The following is a 19,365-nucleotide window of genomic DNA, read 5'->3' as shown; positions in this document are numbered from 1 at the left end:
TTAGAGATATCTATAGATTTCAGATGACTGTGCATAATTTTTACAAGTTATACACACAGATTTTGTGACAACAGGAAATGATCTAATACCAATTTTCAGGAACCGTTTCAACAATGATCAGATAAAATTGGCAAACTCTGATAGAGAAACGATCGATTTGGAGTCACAAAACCCCCAAACCTAACCAGCAGTTTGACGAGGACTCGAACCTTCGACTTCAGTGGTGCTAAATATATACGCTACCATTAAGCCAAACTGCTGGCTAGTATGTAAATGTATCAATTAATCAACATTCAGTATTTACATTAGTTGATGAAATATAAAACTTTTTAAACCATGTAGCTTGAAATATTTTTTTACAGGATAATTTTATTTACACGTTACTTCAAATTTTATATATATGGAGGGACATCAAACCATTGATATAACTTTGGTTTTGTATAATCCAATTCATATTCCACACACTTCTTGAGAAGAAATCTGTAATAAATTGAATTATTGCAGTATGTGCAATATTATATGATGTTTTATTACGTCTTTATCGTTCACTCACCCTCTTGTTTGTTTACATTTCACAATGGGAAATTCATTTTTGAAGCACTGCGTCCCTATTCCGTTGAAATATACTTTTCCGATTAAATTTCCTAAACCGTCTTCTGATTTATGCAAACAATTCAAAAATTTTTCATCACAAGAACAACTCAACCTAAAACAAAGTTAACCGTCGAAATTTATATATGTAAATTTAAAAGTTTATACCTGCAGTTCGAATCGATTGTTGCCATTATCATTTTAGTTGTTTGACGTATATTTTTTAAACAAGAATATTGAATGTCATTTAATACACGTATTGTTTAATTGTAAATACTAATATATGTACATATTTACTTTGTGTAAAAGTCATTATTAACTAGTCCGTGTGCGGAGTGACCAGAGGGAATAATATCATCACAATAATCGTGATTTCTACAGCATGTATCAGTTTGGGTCCAATTTCCTATATCATGGTAATTACTGGCAATATTTCCAGGTCCACACCAATTTGTTCCTGAAATAAAACAACAAAGATGTATATAACTAGAGATTTAATTTACATTAAATAACAGTAAATTGCCATATGAGACATACATATATTGAAAAAAACACGTAAAAGAAATTAAAAACCTGGAAATGTGAGGACAATGCGCTCCTTTGGTGGATCTGGAGGATTTTCTTCATCTATAATATTAGTCTCCTCTCTTTCGTACGGTATGGGATATAAACCTTCGTCTGCATCTAATAGGTCAATAATTTTGCTATTTCCATTGTGTACACTATTAAATATCCAACAGTGTGCATTCAAACAACTATAAATGATCAAAAATAAAATACTGCCGATTTTCGACATTTTTAAGAAACGATTCGAAGATTCGGAAACTATAATTTATTTGGTGCTTTTATAGATGGTGATGGAAGTTAAATGAAGTATGGCGAACTTGGACAATGCAATTTATATTCCAATTAAAAATTATACAGTTTAAGTTGTAATGTTATCTTGATTATGTCGTTTAGGTCTCAAAATTAGCATATCGTTAACCAAATTAGCATGGCGCGTCACCTGAATAACTACAGGAGGTAATCGAAAGTTCTAATACTTTTCATTAGTGTGTGGGACGAATTTTAAATAAATATCAATTTCATTTCAATAAGATTACGTTTATCATTTTTTTATTGTAAAAATATGTTCTAATAAAGGGATATTTATCAACGCAATTTCTATTTAAATTAGTAATCATTTGTTTGATAAATTTGCTTTATTTTGATTGAATCTAAGTCATTTCTACAATGTCAATTAATTTAACATTGAAAAATGCTAATTATTGTGCTGTTCTAATTCACGTACAATGCAAAAGATTAAATTAGTCCATTGTACTTGAAGACCTTGTCTAAATTTTATTGGATACGACTTTGATAAAGGTATAATTGTAAGATATAAATGTGAAGAGTTCCGTATTAAAATTCTGTATTAGATTATTCTTTCCAATCCATTAGTATTTATTTATTAATTTCTTAAAATAAATTCTTAATAATGTTCGTACATATGTACATGTATGTATTATACATACATATAAACATATGTATACGAAAGGTAAACGACCGTGTAAAATAATAGCCAGCATAATTTTCGATAATTGGTCCTTTATGGTAATCAAGAAGATCAATTCATACAAGATGATGATCATATGATTTGTATCTTATATAATACTAGTGTTCCGTGTGCACACAATTGTGTAAAATATTGAAATTCGGATCAACGGAATTAATAATTTATTAATAATTAAAAATTTAATAAATTATTTTGAAAAAAATATCGTTTTTATACATATACATAATTCAATGCCTGTTTTGACGCATTTACTTCTATCCCTGTATAATGCATACTATGTTTTATCTCTGTTCAATATGTCAAACCGTCAATATCTTCCACCTTACACGATAAATATTATTATCAATAGATATAATAAATAAGGTATAGTTAACCGAGCCGTAGCAATGTTTTTGGCGCCCTTGGCAAATATCTAATTTGGCGATCCTTTATTTTTTTGTTGTATTAAAAAAATATTACAAAAAAATATATTTATTAAAATATAAAAATTTAATAAAATAAAATTACAAGCAATAATAAAATTAAAAAATTAAAATAAAATTACAAATTACAAAAATTGCCAATGTCGCAAAAACATAAATTTAATAAAAAATGGGTTTTTTTTTTCAAATGAATACAACAAAGTTTTTTCACTTAGGATTTTTTCCCAATCCGAAAATACGTACGAAAACAAAAAATAGTGTGGCTAGAACACTATCCCAATAAACATTTTTCAATAGAAAATATTCAATATAAAATAGTATTAACAGTGGGAAAAAATTACAAGTGTAAATACGTACTTTTGACTTTTGATTTGAACTGGACGACTACTTGAAGAGATTTGAAAGCTGAAAAGTAATACAAATGAAAGATAAAATACCCGACTATAGATTCCAATATTCATTTTGAACAGGAAATTCACATATTTTGAGACATCGACGAACAACACCAAGATATAGAAAAATCGCGCGATTTAAAAAAAAACACATATCTCCGAATCTCGAGCCAATCAAAATTGTTATTACCAGATTCGTGTTCACTGGGCATAGATCTATAAGAAAAGTCATATCTCATCTCTGAACCAAAAAAAGTCATTTGTCGAACAGTGTAATCAACATCCTTAAAGAAATACATCTGGCAGTCGCAAAGATAATATAACATAAAAGATCTAGCTCTATGCGGTCTGAAGCTACACCTGCTATCGCATTATTTCCCACAAATTACATACAGTTCGGGTGTGTTGCAAATTGTAACCTGCAAACAGCAATCCACAAGTATACAACAAGACAAACTAAATGCATTTTAAAAAGTACGATGTTTTGTTTCGTATTTTTTAAGGAATATAATTTTTTCGATTCCCATCTCTTTCAGCCGCCTTTATATTTCGGCCGCCCGTGTGCGTTGCACACATTTGTACATATGGTAGAGACACAGCCTCGAGTATTAGTAATCAAAAATAAACTTTTGATTCCATAATGAGTGTTAATTATATTAAAAAAATGTGTCTTATTTTTATGTATCCAGTGTAATATAAATAGGAAAATAATAGATGCAAAATGGTAAACGGACTACTAGTCATATGTGAACCAGTCACAGGACAACCGGTCGTTCTAGATCGGTCACACGCATAGATGTATAATACATAGATCCGCCCTCACGGTTTATACTGGTCTCCCTTTTGTCGCATGCAAAATACATGGCGCATGCACACTTTTCTCTCAGTAGGTTAGTAGCTTCTAAGTAGGAAAGGTCGATTGCGGAGATCTTTTCATCTTTTCGTCACTAACTGAGGGGTGCGGGGGGTTTAACTAGCGGGGGGAAGTGAAAAAAACGCCGACCGCTGCGTTGTAGGGAAAATAACCTTACTTCCCCCCGCATCCCTCAGTTAGTGGCGACAAGATCTCCAACGAAATTTGTATGAATGCCATAACTAGTCTATTCTAGAATTCTAGATCTATGGTCACACGTGATCACCCGTCAATCACAATAAAACTGGTCACACTCGAAAATTAGTCACGAAAAAACTGGTCACACCTAAAAATTCGACCAATTTTTATATGTTGGGTGTGACCAGTTTTAGTGTGAGGGTGATCACGTGTGACCGATCTAGAGCGACCGGTTGTCCTGTGACCAGTTCTCATTTGACCAGTAATCACCGAACCATGAAAAATATTTATTTATGTTTGCAGGCATAGGTCGTAGATTGCGGTGCGTAGACTAGTGAAGCCTAGTCACGCTGGCCACACTGACCCAGAAGAGCGAAGGACGTTGCGAAGGTGGGCTGCGCCTCACGGCGTGGATCGTCAATCGTCACACTGTCGTCCTCTTTCACCGTTTCCTGTTTGCCGTTTGCCGTTCGCCGTTCGCCGTTCGCTGATTGCTTTCACCGTCCTGTCTCCGTTCTCGATTAGCAGCGCAGGTGTGATGTCGCGAGATTTGCCCTATATTTTTCCACCACCACACACACACACACACACCCACCCACCCACCCACCCACCTACCCACATACATACATAACACATTAACATAACCGCGCAATATGGCGGACGACCGTGTACTCTTCGCGTCGTTCTGTCCAGCGTCTGCCTTGACCACCATCTCGACCTCTAGACACACGTCTCGACCGTTCACACATCTCCAATTCGTCCAATCGTCCACGAGTCGCATTGGTTGATCGTGCGTGGCCGATTCTGATTCCGAAACCGACGCAACGGCCGCCATGTTTTTCGCCGATGACAGCTCGTGCCCATTCTATTTGCATTCGCCTGGGAAAGGGGAAAAGGGAAAAGATGCTCCGCGCACGATAGCGAGATGCGTAGGTATGTCGTTTACGTTCAATCCTCAGGTATCTGGCCGATCAGCGTCGGCACTTTTCCAACTATTGACATCTCATCGCGAAGGAAAGGAGACCACGCCTTGAACGTCGCCCGTCATCGTATCGTGCGCAGAGTACAGTATGAAAGTTCGCCGATTACTCCAGTGCAGGTCATCTTTTAAATTATCTTTGCTCTTGTCGAACTCCAGTCGTTCGATAGCCTCAAGGTCGAATGAAAATCTTATCAATGCCGTCGCTCATACTCGATACATTCATAGGCATAATGGTTTAAGTGCAGATCCGAGTCAGTGTGTGTATTTGACGTTTGCGCTTCCGTTTCGCTCGCATCAACATTTTGCTCTAGGTGAACTGAAAACAAACGTAAATACACACACTGAACAGCCACCGACTCGGATCTGCACTTCAGCCGGCGTAATGTTCGTTGAATAATTTCATCTTGGGGACGTTGGATATGTGTATATTCTTGTATTTGTTGCAGTCCAAGTGTACGTCTCTTTTGTTCATGAACATACTAGTTTATTAACAAGTTAGCGACTGCGAAGTCTCTTATCAAACATTGCTCTGCAGATTTTGCGGAATTACGCTGCATTGACAACATGTCGAGAACCATTCCACGAACGTCATTTCAAATAGCCGTAACTCGAAACCGAACACAAAAGATGACGCACACGTTTTTAGTGTGGGAAACTTCATATAGGAAGAAGACTCGCATGCGAGTCTTCGGCCCGTTGAAATAGTTTTGCCAAGACTCGTACTGTCCGTTGACTTTGTTTTAGCTAGGACTCATGTGCGAGTTTTCGGTCGTTAACTTGTTAATACACAAACCAATCTGGCCAGTTATATTGTAAACAAAAGAACAAATGACAAACTAGTTTGTTCATGCACGAACTATAATTTTAAATATTCCATAACGTTTGCTCCATCTTCCAATTTGCATACTAGTTCCCGGAAAGATGCACTGAATAGTAGCGTAGTCAGAATTTTCAAAGGCGCTCAAAAAGAACTTACGCAATGAAATTCCACCAAAAAGGTGTACAACACCATTGGATAACATACAAATACCCTTTGACGCTTTTTTGTGGAATTATATTGCCTTATTTCTCCATGAGCATCTTTGTAAGTCTTCGAGAGTACAATTATCTAAAGTGCATTTTTCCGGTCACCATGCATACCGTACTTCAAAAAGTGTTTTTAAATCAGCCGAAGTGGTAATTATAACAACATCATAATGAGGTTTCCACGTGATTATTCATTTTATATACTTGGTGTTACGACAGCCAAAATTTTAGCATTTAACTTATAGTTTGTACGTACGAACCGGAATGAAAACTTGGATTGTAACATATATGTGCACGTTTGAAACTTTCCGGATTATCTGATATGTGGTAATAAAATAAGGTATAATGGATTTTAGTAATATACCCCCCTTTTATCCTGATAAAAAATCTTGGCCATTTTTACTCGCCCGGTAACAGAAATATATTCTCAATGAAAACCCTGCTTACAGGGTAACTTAATTATCGTACCACTAATTTATATCAAAAATCAAATCTTTTATACTCTTACGGACTTTTGATTAATTCGTTGATTGTGTATTTTTTACTTAAAATGAGCCACAGTCAAATAAAAACTTTCTATTTGTATGTTTGGTCCATGAGCACGGCCTAACTTACGTACCGGAAAAAATATATTTTAGTTATTTTATATAAAAGAAAATATTTTGAACTAGACCTCTAACGCATTAATTGAATTATTGATAGTACGAGATATGTAATTTTCAGATATATCGAGTTATAAAGACGCCTATGCCTATTTTCATTTCTAATATTTTACAATTGTGTACTATAGTGGAACTTCTTTCTATGGTTTATGAAGAAATCGGTTGAATCAATTGATGAGGTGCTAATAGAGGTGAATACCAGGGATGTGGAGTCGGAGTTATGGTATTTTTGGCTGCGTTGACTTTTAAAAAATCGAGCAACTTCTTTTCTTTTACATCGCATTTTAATAACTTTAATTTATGTATGTGCATATTATATAAGTTAAGAATGTGTAAGGTTCCATGAGTTTGTAACGAGAATAAGTCATCGATATCAAATATTACAGATCTCAAAATTAAAAAATCAAGACTAGATACTGTACCTAGAGATAATCTTATCCATATGGAAAAATATCAATCTGACATTAAATCAGTGTCAGGTCGGAGTCCCAATTTTTAACAACTCCACTGCTCTAATTAAAATGCAAATTAGAAATGAAACAATACGTATAGAATATGTGTCTTCTGTATTATGTTCAGATTGAATTTTGTGAAACAACGGACTAGTCCAATAACTCTAATTATATTTATAGGTCAGTAATTTTCTAAGAGCGATTTGAATAGCTACACATTGGTCTTTGAATATATTTTGATTGAGCGCCACTGACGTTTCGTGTTTTAACTTTACTAATATATGTATATATATATATATATATATATATATATATATATATATATATATATATATATATATATATATATATACATAATAGAAATGCGGTGTTATGAAGCTGGTAAGATAACTAATCAAAGGTTACCAAAGAATAACCTCGTTTTGACCTCACAACTCCACTGTTAACAATTTTTCTCAAGATTAAGGTTCACCTGTGAAATTCCCCCAAGGTTGCTATTGTTCTTCATTATTTTTATTTTATTACGCTAGTCATACCTGGTTAACTCAACTGTATAAGTAAACTGCAATAAATACATAGTATATACGTATATATATTAATGTCTCCATTATATAACTTAAATAATTGAAATACATATAAAGGATAACTGAAATCTGAGCCGACATCACAAGAGTTTCCATTTTGATTTTTTCCTTTGTTTTTCATTCTTTACACCATCTACATTCTTGTTCTGATTCACTTACATTCTGATTCAGATGTCGAATAAACTAAACTGTTATGAACATTTTATATTCACTTGAATCATTTTATAGCCTTCTTATGATATAATTATGTATTTCAAAAAGGCCAAGTATCATTAGTGTGAAGACTTTGTCCATTAACCCTTTGCCCGCGGCAATAAATATAGCGAACAAGCCCAGTATGCCGCACCTTTTTCGCGAATTTGGCAATCGAGTTTTCGACGTTAAATACAGATTTTAATATTTACTCAAATAACCAGATATGTTAATTAACACAAAGTATTATTTTAAACAATAAAATACATATTATATCTCGTAGTTTTGGCTTGATTGTCAAATAATCATTCTTCATACAATTGAGACGTATCGTCGCCATTGTTCAGCAGAACTCCAAATGATAAACGAGGTTTCAGTATGGTTCCACAAAAAACTAATTTTGACTGGTATATATGAATTTTAAGCAAATTGAATAGATGGCATTCAACTCTCAGTAATATATTCAACCAATTTTGAACCTTAAAACAGTTGAAATAGGTGCATATAAGGCTCAAAATCCCGTGCAAAGTTTAGAAATTCTATGGAAGACAGCCGCGCTACAGACTTGTCACGCAAAGCTGCCATAGAAGACAACCGCGGGCCAACGGTTAAATCAACCATAATGGTAAATTACGAAAAGTGTTATACCAGATATTTGATTGTCATCCTTTGGAGTTTCAACCCTTTGATTAGTTTTAAAACATTCAGCTTATGTCGAAAACAAATTATTTTAAAGAGTGGACCCAGTGTTTTCATAAAAATCAAAAACTTAAAGTAGCTTTATCTAATATGGGTATTTTATATTCAATATGTTGACTGAATTGAGAATGTTCCCAATAATAATAAAAAGTATCAATAATATAATCTTAAAATTCATCAATAATAATATTTGAGTAGGTAATGATGCGAGTACAAAAGATGCTTCACACATGAAGAAAAAGTAAGACCACTTTTCTTCTGATATAACACACTGTTTTTGCAATTATTTGAAACCTTCCTTTTTAATTTTTCCATGGATATAAACTGATTGGTGACCTGTCGTTTCCAAACGTCGATTTAAAAGTTTACAGACAAACCAAAATTAATAATACAATTTTATTTTTAAAACAATATTACAGATATATGGAATATATTTTGTTTTCAAACTTCAATACTTAAAATCTAATTTTACATGCGTATTTATGAGGCATCATAAGATATTGGGTGGCAGAAGTTTGATGATTGAAAAGCACAATGTAGACCTTGGTAGGTTCACCATCTCATCATTAAACAGTCTTCATTGCCTAATTCTGAGGTAAGGAAACTAATATAAAAAAATAATTCAAACGTTTAAATAAAAATCATTAAATTAAAACTACCAATAATTGCTTCACACTATCAAAGATTTCGACGATAGTATAAGTTTTTGCCCATTTACCATTACAAGACGTATAAAAATCATGAACTTGTACGTTCATATCTGTGTTTTATGCGATTTAAATCTGCAAATAAAAAAATTACACGCCAAATTTATCTGTTTTACGTACATTATAGAAATACCCTTTTTTTTTTATATGTTATGAACTAAAGAGAGCTGGATTGCCTCAATTGAAGTGTAACTCAATGTTACTATGCCATAGTTTTGGAAACAAATTAATTTTGTAGAAAGAATATATAACCATGGTAGAACTGTATGAATGTAGAACTGATCCAGTCATAATTTTAGTCAGACATGATGAAACATTTTTTTTTTTATCTATTGAAGGAAGAGATTCACCAATAATGAAAAAGACAATTTAGACTTTTTTTACTTTACATACGAAGTATCAATAGTTTCAAACAACTATTCCCTTGATTTCCTCATCCTTTCTATCTTCTTAATTACTTGATTAACATTCACTTTCTTCCCTAAAATTTATAAAATAATAAATTTATCGTTTTAAATATAATTTTTCTCTGCTATCATAAATATATTTTATTAAACATATGAAAAAAATGTTTTTACATTAAAATTTCATGTTTGGGATAAATTTGAAGGAGTGTTTATATCTTCATTTTCTGAACTCGGTACTACAATTTTTTTTTGGTTTGAACACATGTCATCGTCTACTTTTTTATTCCAAGAAATAATAAAGTACATAAGCAAAATGTTAATTATGACCATTTTGAAATGCTGCAAAACCACACCAAATTCTTCTGGATGCTCGGCTGATCTCACTGGAAAGATAATTGCTAATTGAACAGTTCAATCTGTTAAATCGCACTGTTGCACCGCACCGAATGAAACATAATTGGCCGAAATCTGGTAATACATATAAAAGAAATATTCATTTGTATGAAGAAAATGCAACTGAATTAAGAAATATTAAACAAGACACAAATGAAACACTGAATATTTGTTATAAATCAAGAAGTTTTTCCTCGCCAGTAAAAGTGATAATAAACAAAAGACATTATACATGATTGCATTTAGAATAAATTATGCAAATTATTATTTTTTAAATGAATTCCACGATACTCATTCATAATTCTGTATGTTATTTAAAAAAAAAATTATTATGTGGGCGAGTCCACAATAATCAATGAACTGAAGTTTTAAATGAATTTTGAATATATTGAAGCTACTCCGTGATCGGTAAAGTGGATTTTTATTTTTTAATGAATTATTAATCATTTTGTTGATGTGAGCTTCAATTACAGTAAAAAAAAATTGTCATGACTCAGCAATTGGGATGTGGAAATAATAAATTAATGAATTTAGCATGTAAAACTACATATATTGGTTATATCATGGAAAGTTTTGCAGACACGTTCGGCCTTTTTGCTAAATACGTTGATGACTTTTATAGCCTTTCGTTCAAGGTACAAGCTCTTGTTTCCATTTATTAGACGTTTAGAGCTGTATTTGCGATGATTATTATACTTATATAATATATGCACTCATTTTGGATGACATCCATTTTATCGCCCTGAAGCGTTGCGTTTTCTTTATTTTATTGTTTATGCTTTTGTATTTTTAACACATATTTTATAAAACATATACTCATTAATATATTACATATACATATTATAATATATATATCTATATGATCACCAAGCGATACTATCACCACTCCAGTATTAAGAAACATTCGTCGAGTAAAATCCAAATCATACACATTATAATATAAATCTCAAGAAGATGAAGTTAAAATATTTAAGATATATTCCTTATGAACAAAAAGCTATTTTTTTTTAAATTGATTGCACAAAAGGAAAGTTTCTTGCAGCTAAGAGAGAGTTTTTGTGTTTATGAAAATATTTTATTAATAATAATGGTTTCGGACAAAAATAGAAGAGGAATTGAATATTAGACTTCATTTAATATGATGAAATATTTTATTTAATATACATAGTTTGAAGCAAGAATTTCCACAAGGGATGTGAGAAAATAATGGTCAAATCCGTGTAAACGTAAGCAAGTTTATCGAGTCTTCAAAACTCATGGTATGATATTACTTAGATAAGGTAGCTTGATAAATATATTTTTCAAAAAGATACTGGTCACTATTTTTTATTCGAATTTAATGACCCATTCGAATTATGTAGTTAGAAGTAAAAAAACGGTAATCAATTACCTTTTTTTTGATGAAGCTACTTCTAGGCGTATTTGCATTTTGTCGAATGTCAACTGTCAGCAAATCTGCTGGATTCATATGGCATTTTTTTTTTTAAATTTTGGTTATATTGATTTGTCCTCTGCTGTATACGTGGGTATTTGTTTTCATTTCACTATAGAGCACTCTTGTTTATTCAGTTCACACACATTTATTTGATAGAAAGATAAATATGTCGCAATCAGCTAGTAAAACTTCCTTGATAGTTAGGTAATTATGCCAAAATAAGGTGAGAAGTAAACATTGACATAAACAAATTAGAAAGTCCACACCAGAATCAGCTATTCCAATAATAATAATATTTCTAAAAAAATATAATAATGGAACTGTTTTTAATTTAATTTAATTGATGTTCATCAGTTATTTGTGTGAAAATATGATTTAAACTTGCCTCATTATGGGCCATTAACACAGCGTATGTGTTTTTAAATCCTGCTAACTTCATACAAAAAAAGATTTAGTTTTAAACTTCCATTCATAGATATCATACCAGCGTATTTTAATCAAAAATATCGATAAATAGATTAAAAAATACGATTTTTAATTTTTAAGGATGATTAAAAAGTTAACCTGGTATTTGAAAAATAATAAAAAAAAATGTTGGCAACCCTGGACAAATTAAAAAAAAATCATTATTTACTTATTTATCTAAAATCCAAGTTTCTCTTTTCTTTTCAAGGAATATATCAACAGTGTTCAGAAAAGATTTCAAATCAGCAGATATCGACATTGACTGGTTTTTTCTCGGGTAGCATACTTCTCAAATTGAATCTTTCATTCAAATGAATAAAACAATAAGCTATAAGATATACATCGTTTATTACGTGAAAATATATTGAAATTTAAGTATAGACTGTTGTACACAAAATTGAGTACAACAGTCACCTCCGTTTGAGAAATACTGATCTGGTAATTTATAAGGTCGCAGATAACTGTAAAATAGCGGTGCGCTCCGTTCTACCAACTTGCAATATCTCGAGACTCATTTTCTCAACTTTTCGTCTGCTTAAACAGGAGCTTGTATATTGTATACAAAAATGTCTTTTGTATACCTGTGTGTAATATCTTTAATATGCGAGACACATAGTGATCATAGATTTTTAAACTATTAACACATATATTAAGGGGGTATTCTAGTCTAGAGAGACAAATTTTGGGCGTTTTTTAGAATTCAATAAAACAAAAACTAAAAACAATTTTGGTATGCATTTTTTTATTATATGTTTATTAATATTTCAATAATACATAACAAAAATGAAAAAAAAAAACATTAAAAATTGAAAAAATTACAGGCTGGTAAAGTGGGGGAGGTAAAAAAAAGGGAACCCTTCTAGTCATCCGAAAAAAAAAAAAAAGATTCTTAATTAATAAGAGTGTCGGTATGGTCCGTACCACGGAAAAAAATAAAAAAATTTTTTTCCCAAAATGGCAACTGAAAAAAGTCAATTTTTGGCCTTTTTTTATCAAAATTTGAATTTTTTTTAAATATTAAACAACAAAATTTTTACATAATACTGGTACGGACCATAGAGGGATATATAAAAAAGAACCACACCAAATTTTAAGTTAATTGGTACATTAGAACTTGAGATATCATGTCAAACTCGTTGGAAAAAATAGTTTCGAGAAAAACGCGTTTAATGTTTCGTGTAACGTTACGCGCCAGTTGGATGCCACGTCACTAAAACAGCTATATCTCCGAAAATAATTTGAATTTTGAAAAATCCTCTTAAGGACATATTCTTAAAGGTTTAAACTTTGAAAATATGAAACAAAAAAATAATCGATTTCTAGACTAGAATACCCCCTTAAAAATCAATACTTACTATATTGTTTTGATAGTTATTGTTTATCTCGTAAAATAAGTATTCACTATGCAAAACATTTTCGTATACGTGTTTTGTATATACATATATACAAACTCAACAACGAAATACACCAGAAAATTTGGGAGACTTGATATATTGCAAGTTGATGGACCGAGGTAGACCCGTGATAATCATAAGCGTATTTTCGTATATGTATGTTGTTTGTATATATATACGAACTTGACGAAATACACCGAAAAAGTAGGGAAAACGAGTCTTGAGATATTGCAAGCTGGTGGGACGAGGTAGACCCGTAAAGAAGCTGTATTCTAATTTTCTATTTAATTTATACATATGTATAATTTACAAAACCTATTATTTTTACCGTTATTTTGCATAAAATATGCAGACTCATAGAATTTTTGGAATATTCGGGTAGTCCATAATGAGCTAATAATGGCTGATTGGACATAACTAGAATATTAAAATGGTTTAATTGAATTAATTTCTCTATAGATGTAATGTATGATTGCTGTTAAAAATTCATATCCCGGAAATAAGTTTCAATTAGTTGGTGAGTTTTTTCTATGGAGATAAATATAAGTACATATGTATAGTATATGTCGGTGGCGGCTCATTAATATGGGCCGTGGGCTGCAGACCTCCCAATATTGTGCATATTCATGCTATTTTTGCTGTCCATATGGGCTGCGGGCTGCAGACCTCCCAGAATAGTACATATGCATGCTATTTTGTTTGCATTTGGTCACCGGTATGGTCAACGAGCCACTACAGCCCAATTCCTCTCTGCAGACCCCTCCACTTTGAATTCTCGCGAACTTGTATATGTACATACTTGCATATTATATGATGTGGCAATATATACATTTTTCTATCCTGTAATATATGTATCTACTAAGATATTTTTTATTCGGAATTTGTGAACAAGAGTTCATATATATTATACATAAAGAGATTAGTTTTAAATACTCTACGAGGTGGATGGATTTATGTAAGATGGCAATTTGAATTTCCATATTCATACAAACGCATACACATATGTGTTAGATGTATTTGTAATTATGTATAAAGAAGTGCATAGTACGAAATATTGAATTCGTTGTAGGATTAAATCTGGAAGTCGCAACTTGAAAACTCAACCGGCAAGATGAGTGTAATAATAAGGCTGCAAAACTTGCCATGGTCGGCTAACGCCATGGACATCAGAACATTCTTCAGAGGATTGTCTATTCCAGAAGGAGGTGTTCACATTGTGGGTGGAGAGCAGGGAGATGCATTTATAGCATTCAGGTATATACAATTTTTAAGAAATAATAAACCTCTGTATATTAGTATGTAAGTGGCTGAGAATGGAAATTTTTATTTGGGATACTTCACTTAAAGCGCAAAGCTTTGTTCATCAGTAAATTTTTGCTGAAAATAAATCAATCCATACTTTCAATGAAAAACATAAAATAATCATTGTGAATTTTTTTTAAATACTGTTTTGGGTATACAAAAGCCATTTTTTGGTTTATCTGTACACTGTCTGGTTATCTCCAACAAAAAATCACATTAGTATCTACTTATTAATTCTATTGGTATATAATTAATGTTGGCGAAGGTAAAAGGTAAGTATACATATGAAAGCAATTTGAAGGGAATGTAAATGTAATTCATTTTCGTAACTAGAATTCTCCATTGTACATATGTATGTATAAAAAAATATTTTAATATATCTATAGGAAGACATAAGTTTATTTTCTTCAATAGCAAAATCTTATTACTTGAGAAAGGAAGCATACCGAAAGATATTAATAAGAAGAATAGTTCTCAATTCAATAAAATAATGGTAATTATATATTATATGTAGTACATACATATATAATAAATTTGTAAGTATGCGTACATACATAGATCTTAAAAAATATCAGTTTCTCTTTTGATGAAATAAAAATTAGATGCTGATTTTTGTTGGCAGACTTAATTTAAACAACGGGATATTGATATTTATTAGACAATTTACTAGTTGCTCATACAAAATATTTTTTGAATTTATTAGTGTGAATCATTTCGGAAATGAGACTGTCTGTAGGTCTTTTACTAAATGTTGTTTATTTATATTACAGTACTGATGAAGACGCTCGTCAGGGAATGATGAATGATGGTGGAAAAATAAAAGAAGTACAAGTAAAATTACTGCTTAGTTCTCGTTCTGAAATGCACAAAGTAATTGAGTCTGCTCGACAAAGCGTATCGTTTTTGCAATTAGGCCAAGCTGTGCTAGCGCCAATGGTTCAACAGCCATCTATGCCCGCTTCAATCAGTGGTTTACTTGCACAGAATATGAAATCTCTTCCTATGAATATACCAACGTTCCCTCTCACTCAAATTGAACCTATGACTGTACCAGTTGAAACCATATCAATTATTGATTCAGACAAAGATTCAAAAAGAAACCGCGACTCTAAGGGATTCGAAAGAAAATCAGTGCGATCTCGTTCCAAATCGCGGGACAGAGACAAAAAAGATAGAAGTAGAGACAAACGGGATAGATCACGGTCTCGAGACCGATCTAGGGATCGTGATAGGCGAAGACGAGATCGCAGTCGCAGTCGTGAGAGACGTGAAAGAAAACGAGATAGAAAAGATAGGAGTAGGGATAGAGATCGCAATAAGGAAATTTCAGATCCGCGTTTGCAGAGAAAAGAAATTGAAAAGAAGAGCGAACCTTTCAATGACGAGGTCAACAATAAACCATACATACCTATGCAGCAAATTTTTAATAACAAAGCAAAGGAAGGTCTTTTGGGAGATTTTCCCCTTAATAATATTCGTGTGGATCACTCTATGAAATCATTACCTCCTACATTGCCAAGTGTAGGAGTAAGAGGAATGCTACCTTTTAATTCTAGATTTAATCAACCTGTTCCTTGGGCAGTGGACGCTCCTGTGATGGGTCAAGTACCTATAGTTAATCCCATAAATATAAGGATGAATAATGTTGATAACAATATGTATCCTAATAGGTTTAATGACAATGCCAATATGGATCAAATGCAACGTTTGCAAGAATTAGGTGAGAGAAGAAATCCAAATGCATTTCAGCCAGATGTATTACCTTATGTGCCTAGAAATGCTGGACCTAGAACTAACTACAACGATGGAAATTTTAATGCGAATGGCTCCAGAATTCCCATAAATAATTATATGGACAATGGTTCTTCTAGTAACGACTCTAGAAATAGGTTTAACCACAATATCTCAAGTAAAGGCTGTTGTATCAAAGTCCAAAATTTACTGACATCCACTGGATATGGCGATATTCGCCGTTTTTTTGCTGGAAATTTTATATCTAACCAGGGATTGAAAATAATTAACAATGAAAATGGTAAACGTTCCGGTACCGCGTTTGTTAAGTTTTGTAAGAATGATGGGAAGATTAATTCACTGCGTAAAAATGGCGAGTTATTAAAAGGTAGACCAGTAGTTATTACTCCTTTAGATGACGATGAATTCGATAATGCAATAGATTCATATCGTCCTAATAAAGAATCTGAAGATTCCGGCGATGAAGGCGATTCACAAAAGAGTTTAGTTATTGTGGAAAACAATGAAAGCAACGAAATAAATGATGTTTTCAAAATATTAGTATTGGAAGATCTACCAGCGTTTGCAAAAGAACATGATATAATGAAAATGTTTTCAGATTATTCACTATTATCGATAATTATTGTAGTCACCAAAGATGTTCGAAAGCAATACATGGCATACGTTCAATTTGTTAATGCTGATGATGCCAAGGCAGCTTTAAATAATAAAGCTAAACATCTTATAGGTCATAAGACGATAAAGGTGTCTCCTTGTTCAGAAGTAGCTTTCGAAGCAGTGAAAGCCAATCAAAATAGTTTGGATGATGATTTTACTGAAAGAGAAAATACCCAACCAGAAAATGAAGAGGAGTATATCCATGAAAATAATCTGCCTCCTGTATCTCGCGATCCTAGACAGCGGCGATTCGACAATAGAGAAGACGAGACCGAAGGGTCATTTAATAAACAACCGAAACCTTACCAAGCAGTACCTAATCATGGAGGCAACCCCCGTTTTCAGTGGCGAGGTAATTCAAACGTAAATGTAAATCTCGATCATATTCCCGAACGAGACAATCCGGTGATAAGGCGACCGCCCATCATCCAAAATGATTTTAATAATCAGCCCTACGTAGAAACAGTGAGATCAGATTGTGCTTTCTTGAAAGGTTTACCTTTAAGGACAAAGGATAGGGATATATTGGATTTCTTTTCCGATGTTGGTGTGATACCTGTAAAAACTCACTTAATGTTGACTATTCAAGGTCAACCTTCAGGAGATTGTTTCTGCGAATTCATGGAACCAGAAGAGGCTAAAACTGCTCTCAATAAAAATGGAGCTATGTTAGGCGGCAATGTAGTCAGTGTGGAATTAGTTGCAAAACAAATAGTCAATGAGGCATTAGGTTTAATACCGCAAGATAAAGGCTTTGGTATGAGAGGTGGTTTTAGAGGAAGAGGTTTTCCTCCTTCCAGAGGACCTCCCCGACGAATGAGGGGAGGACCTGCTCCTTATAATACAGGATCAAGGGGAGGAGGTAATCGATATATGGGACCATCTGAACCCGCGTACAATAATTCAACTGACGATTCTGGTTTGGATGGCTTTGGTGTACCTGGTTGTGTATTGTCTTTAGAAAATGTCCCTTTCCGTGCAGGCATTGATGAAATATTAAACTTCTTCAGAGATTACGATATAACACAAAACGAGGTCATACGACGCTTCAGCGATAAAGGCAATCCTACTGGAGATGTTAGAGTAAATCTTCGTTCACCCATGGAAGCGCAACGTGCTTTGCAACAGTTAAATAAACTTCATATTAGGGATAGAACTATTCACATTACATTAATGTAATATATGAATTCGTAATGCAATATTTAGGTTTAGTATCATTAAACCTAATGAAATAATTATTTTTTAATTCTTTTATATTTAAAATATATCTTTAGAGATACATTGCAGTGCAGTACAATTTTACTTTAAGAATTAATGTTAGTTATTTTAATATCTAATCATTTTACATACGTAATATGTACTTGATTACCATGATTGTTTTCCTAGTTTTATCAAGTAATATTTCTTGAATAATATTATTTTTACTGAATAATTTCATGCATAATATAATATAAGTATGCCATAGATTTATATTTGATATATTTAGATGTAAGACAGAAATTTATTTTTACTTAAAGGTACCAGTTAGTGCTGATATTAAAATATCTTTCAATAGTAAATAATTGATTGTGGGTAATACATGCTGTATGAAATCTTTTGTAAATATTACTCATTTTGCACTGTTCATGCGAAAAGTGTCGAGATAGTTTAATTAGGTATATTATTAAAATAATACATATTTATGTATACCTATTATATCTCATGAAGACATATTTTAATCGATGCGGTGCAAACGATCGACAAGCGCATTTACACTAAGCGAAATCTACCGAAAGTCCCGACACACCTATCCTGTATACGTTCTGTGCTTCTGATACTTTAGTTCTGAATTTTGCCTTATTAAACTCTTAAAGCAGCCATCCAGTTAATCTGTGGTTCAGTCTGTCTGGCGCTTGTCGATCGTTTGCATCAAACCCGTATATTGAGAACTGTCTACGATTTTTCAATTATTGGTCGCTTATACAGTTCCAATATGTATGTATATATTTGTTTCTTACATATTTAAAACCTGCTCAGTATAATTTTTAAAATACGCCTTCGTTGAGTGAAACCAGTGTCTGTATATTATGTTTTATGTGAGAGGTCACTTTTAGTTTGTATTATCTTTCAACTTTTTTTTCTTTTCAATTATTAAATTATTTATATTTAAATGATTTTTTTGTTTTACAATTGAAATTTTAAAATAAATAATTGAATTGAAATCATCCTTTTTGTTTTTTTTCCCCTGTAGTTTTAATACTAATTG

At 32.4% G+C, this 19,365-nt stretch overlaps 5 protein-coding genes across 6 annotated transcripts in view; 2 read left to right on the top strand and 3 right to left on the bottom strand.

The window, feature by feature from the left end:
- Positions 1-19,365, bottom strand: part of LOC143920219 (queuosine 5'-phosphate N-glycosylase/hydrolase) — a 529,776-nt gene that overhangs the window by 134,463 nt on the left and 375,948 nt on the right. The gene's annotated exons all lie outside the window — the stretch shown is intronic.
- Positions 1-19,365, bottom strand: part of LOC143920212 (uncharacterized) — a 262,942-nt gene that overhangs the window by 56,262 nt on the left and 187,315 nt on the right. The window lies entirely within an intron of this gene.
- Positions 1-19,365, top strand: part of LOC143920231 (uncharacterized) — a 433,558-nt gene that overhangs the window by 377,465 nt on the left and 36,728 nt on the right. The window lies entirely within an intron of this gene.
- Positions 393-4,846, bottom strand: LOC143920113 (phospholipase A2-like). The gene is made up of 5 exons (XM_077442825.1): positions 4,684-4,846; positions 2,992-3,009; positions 889-1,051; positions 554-706; positions 393-480 (listed from the first exon to the last, which is right to left on the bottom strand). The coding sequence occupies exons 1-5, from the start codon at positions 4,844-4,846 to the stop codon at positions 393-395; spliced, it is 585 nt and encodes a 194-aa protein (XP_077298951.1).
- On the top strand, positions 4,340-19,323 carry LOC143920206 (uncharacterized). 2 transcript variants are annotated; one of them, XR_013261315.1, is made up of 4 exons: positions 4,340-4,544; positions 14,479-14,663; positions 15,482-18,913; positions 19,001-19,318. XR_013261315.1 is itself a non-coding variant. In XM_077442962.1 (3 exons), the coding sequence occupies exons 2-3, from the start codon at positions 14,521-14,523 to the stop codon at positions 18,297-18,299; spliced, it is 2,961 nt and encodes a 986-aa protein (XP_077299088.1). In that variant the 5' UTR covers positions 4,340-4,544; positions 14,479-14,520; the 3' UTR covers positions 18,300-19,323. The 2 variants fall into 2 exon arrangements, 1 of the variants encoding a protein (XP_077299088.1); XM_077442962.1 differs by having other exon boundaries at positions 15,482-19,323.

Source organism: Arctopsyche grandis, chromosome 12 (genome assembly GCF_051622035.1).
Source record: "Arctopsyche grandis isolate Sample6627 chromosome 12, ASM5162203v2, whole genome shotgun sequence".
Taxonomy (NCBI): domain Eukaryota; kingdom Metazoa; phylum Arthropoda; class Insecta; order Trichoptera; family Hydropsychidae; genus Arctopsyche; species Arctopsyche grandis.
Note: the sequence above shows the minus strand (reverse complement) of the source record. Positions and strands in the feature narration are given on the sequence as shown.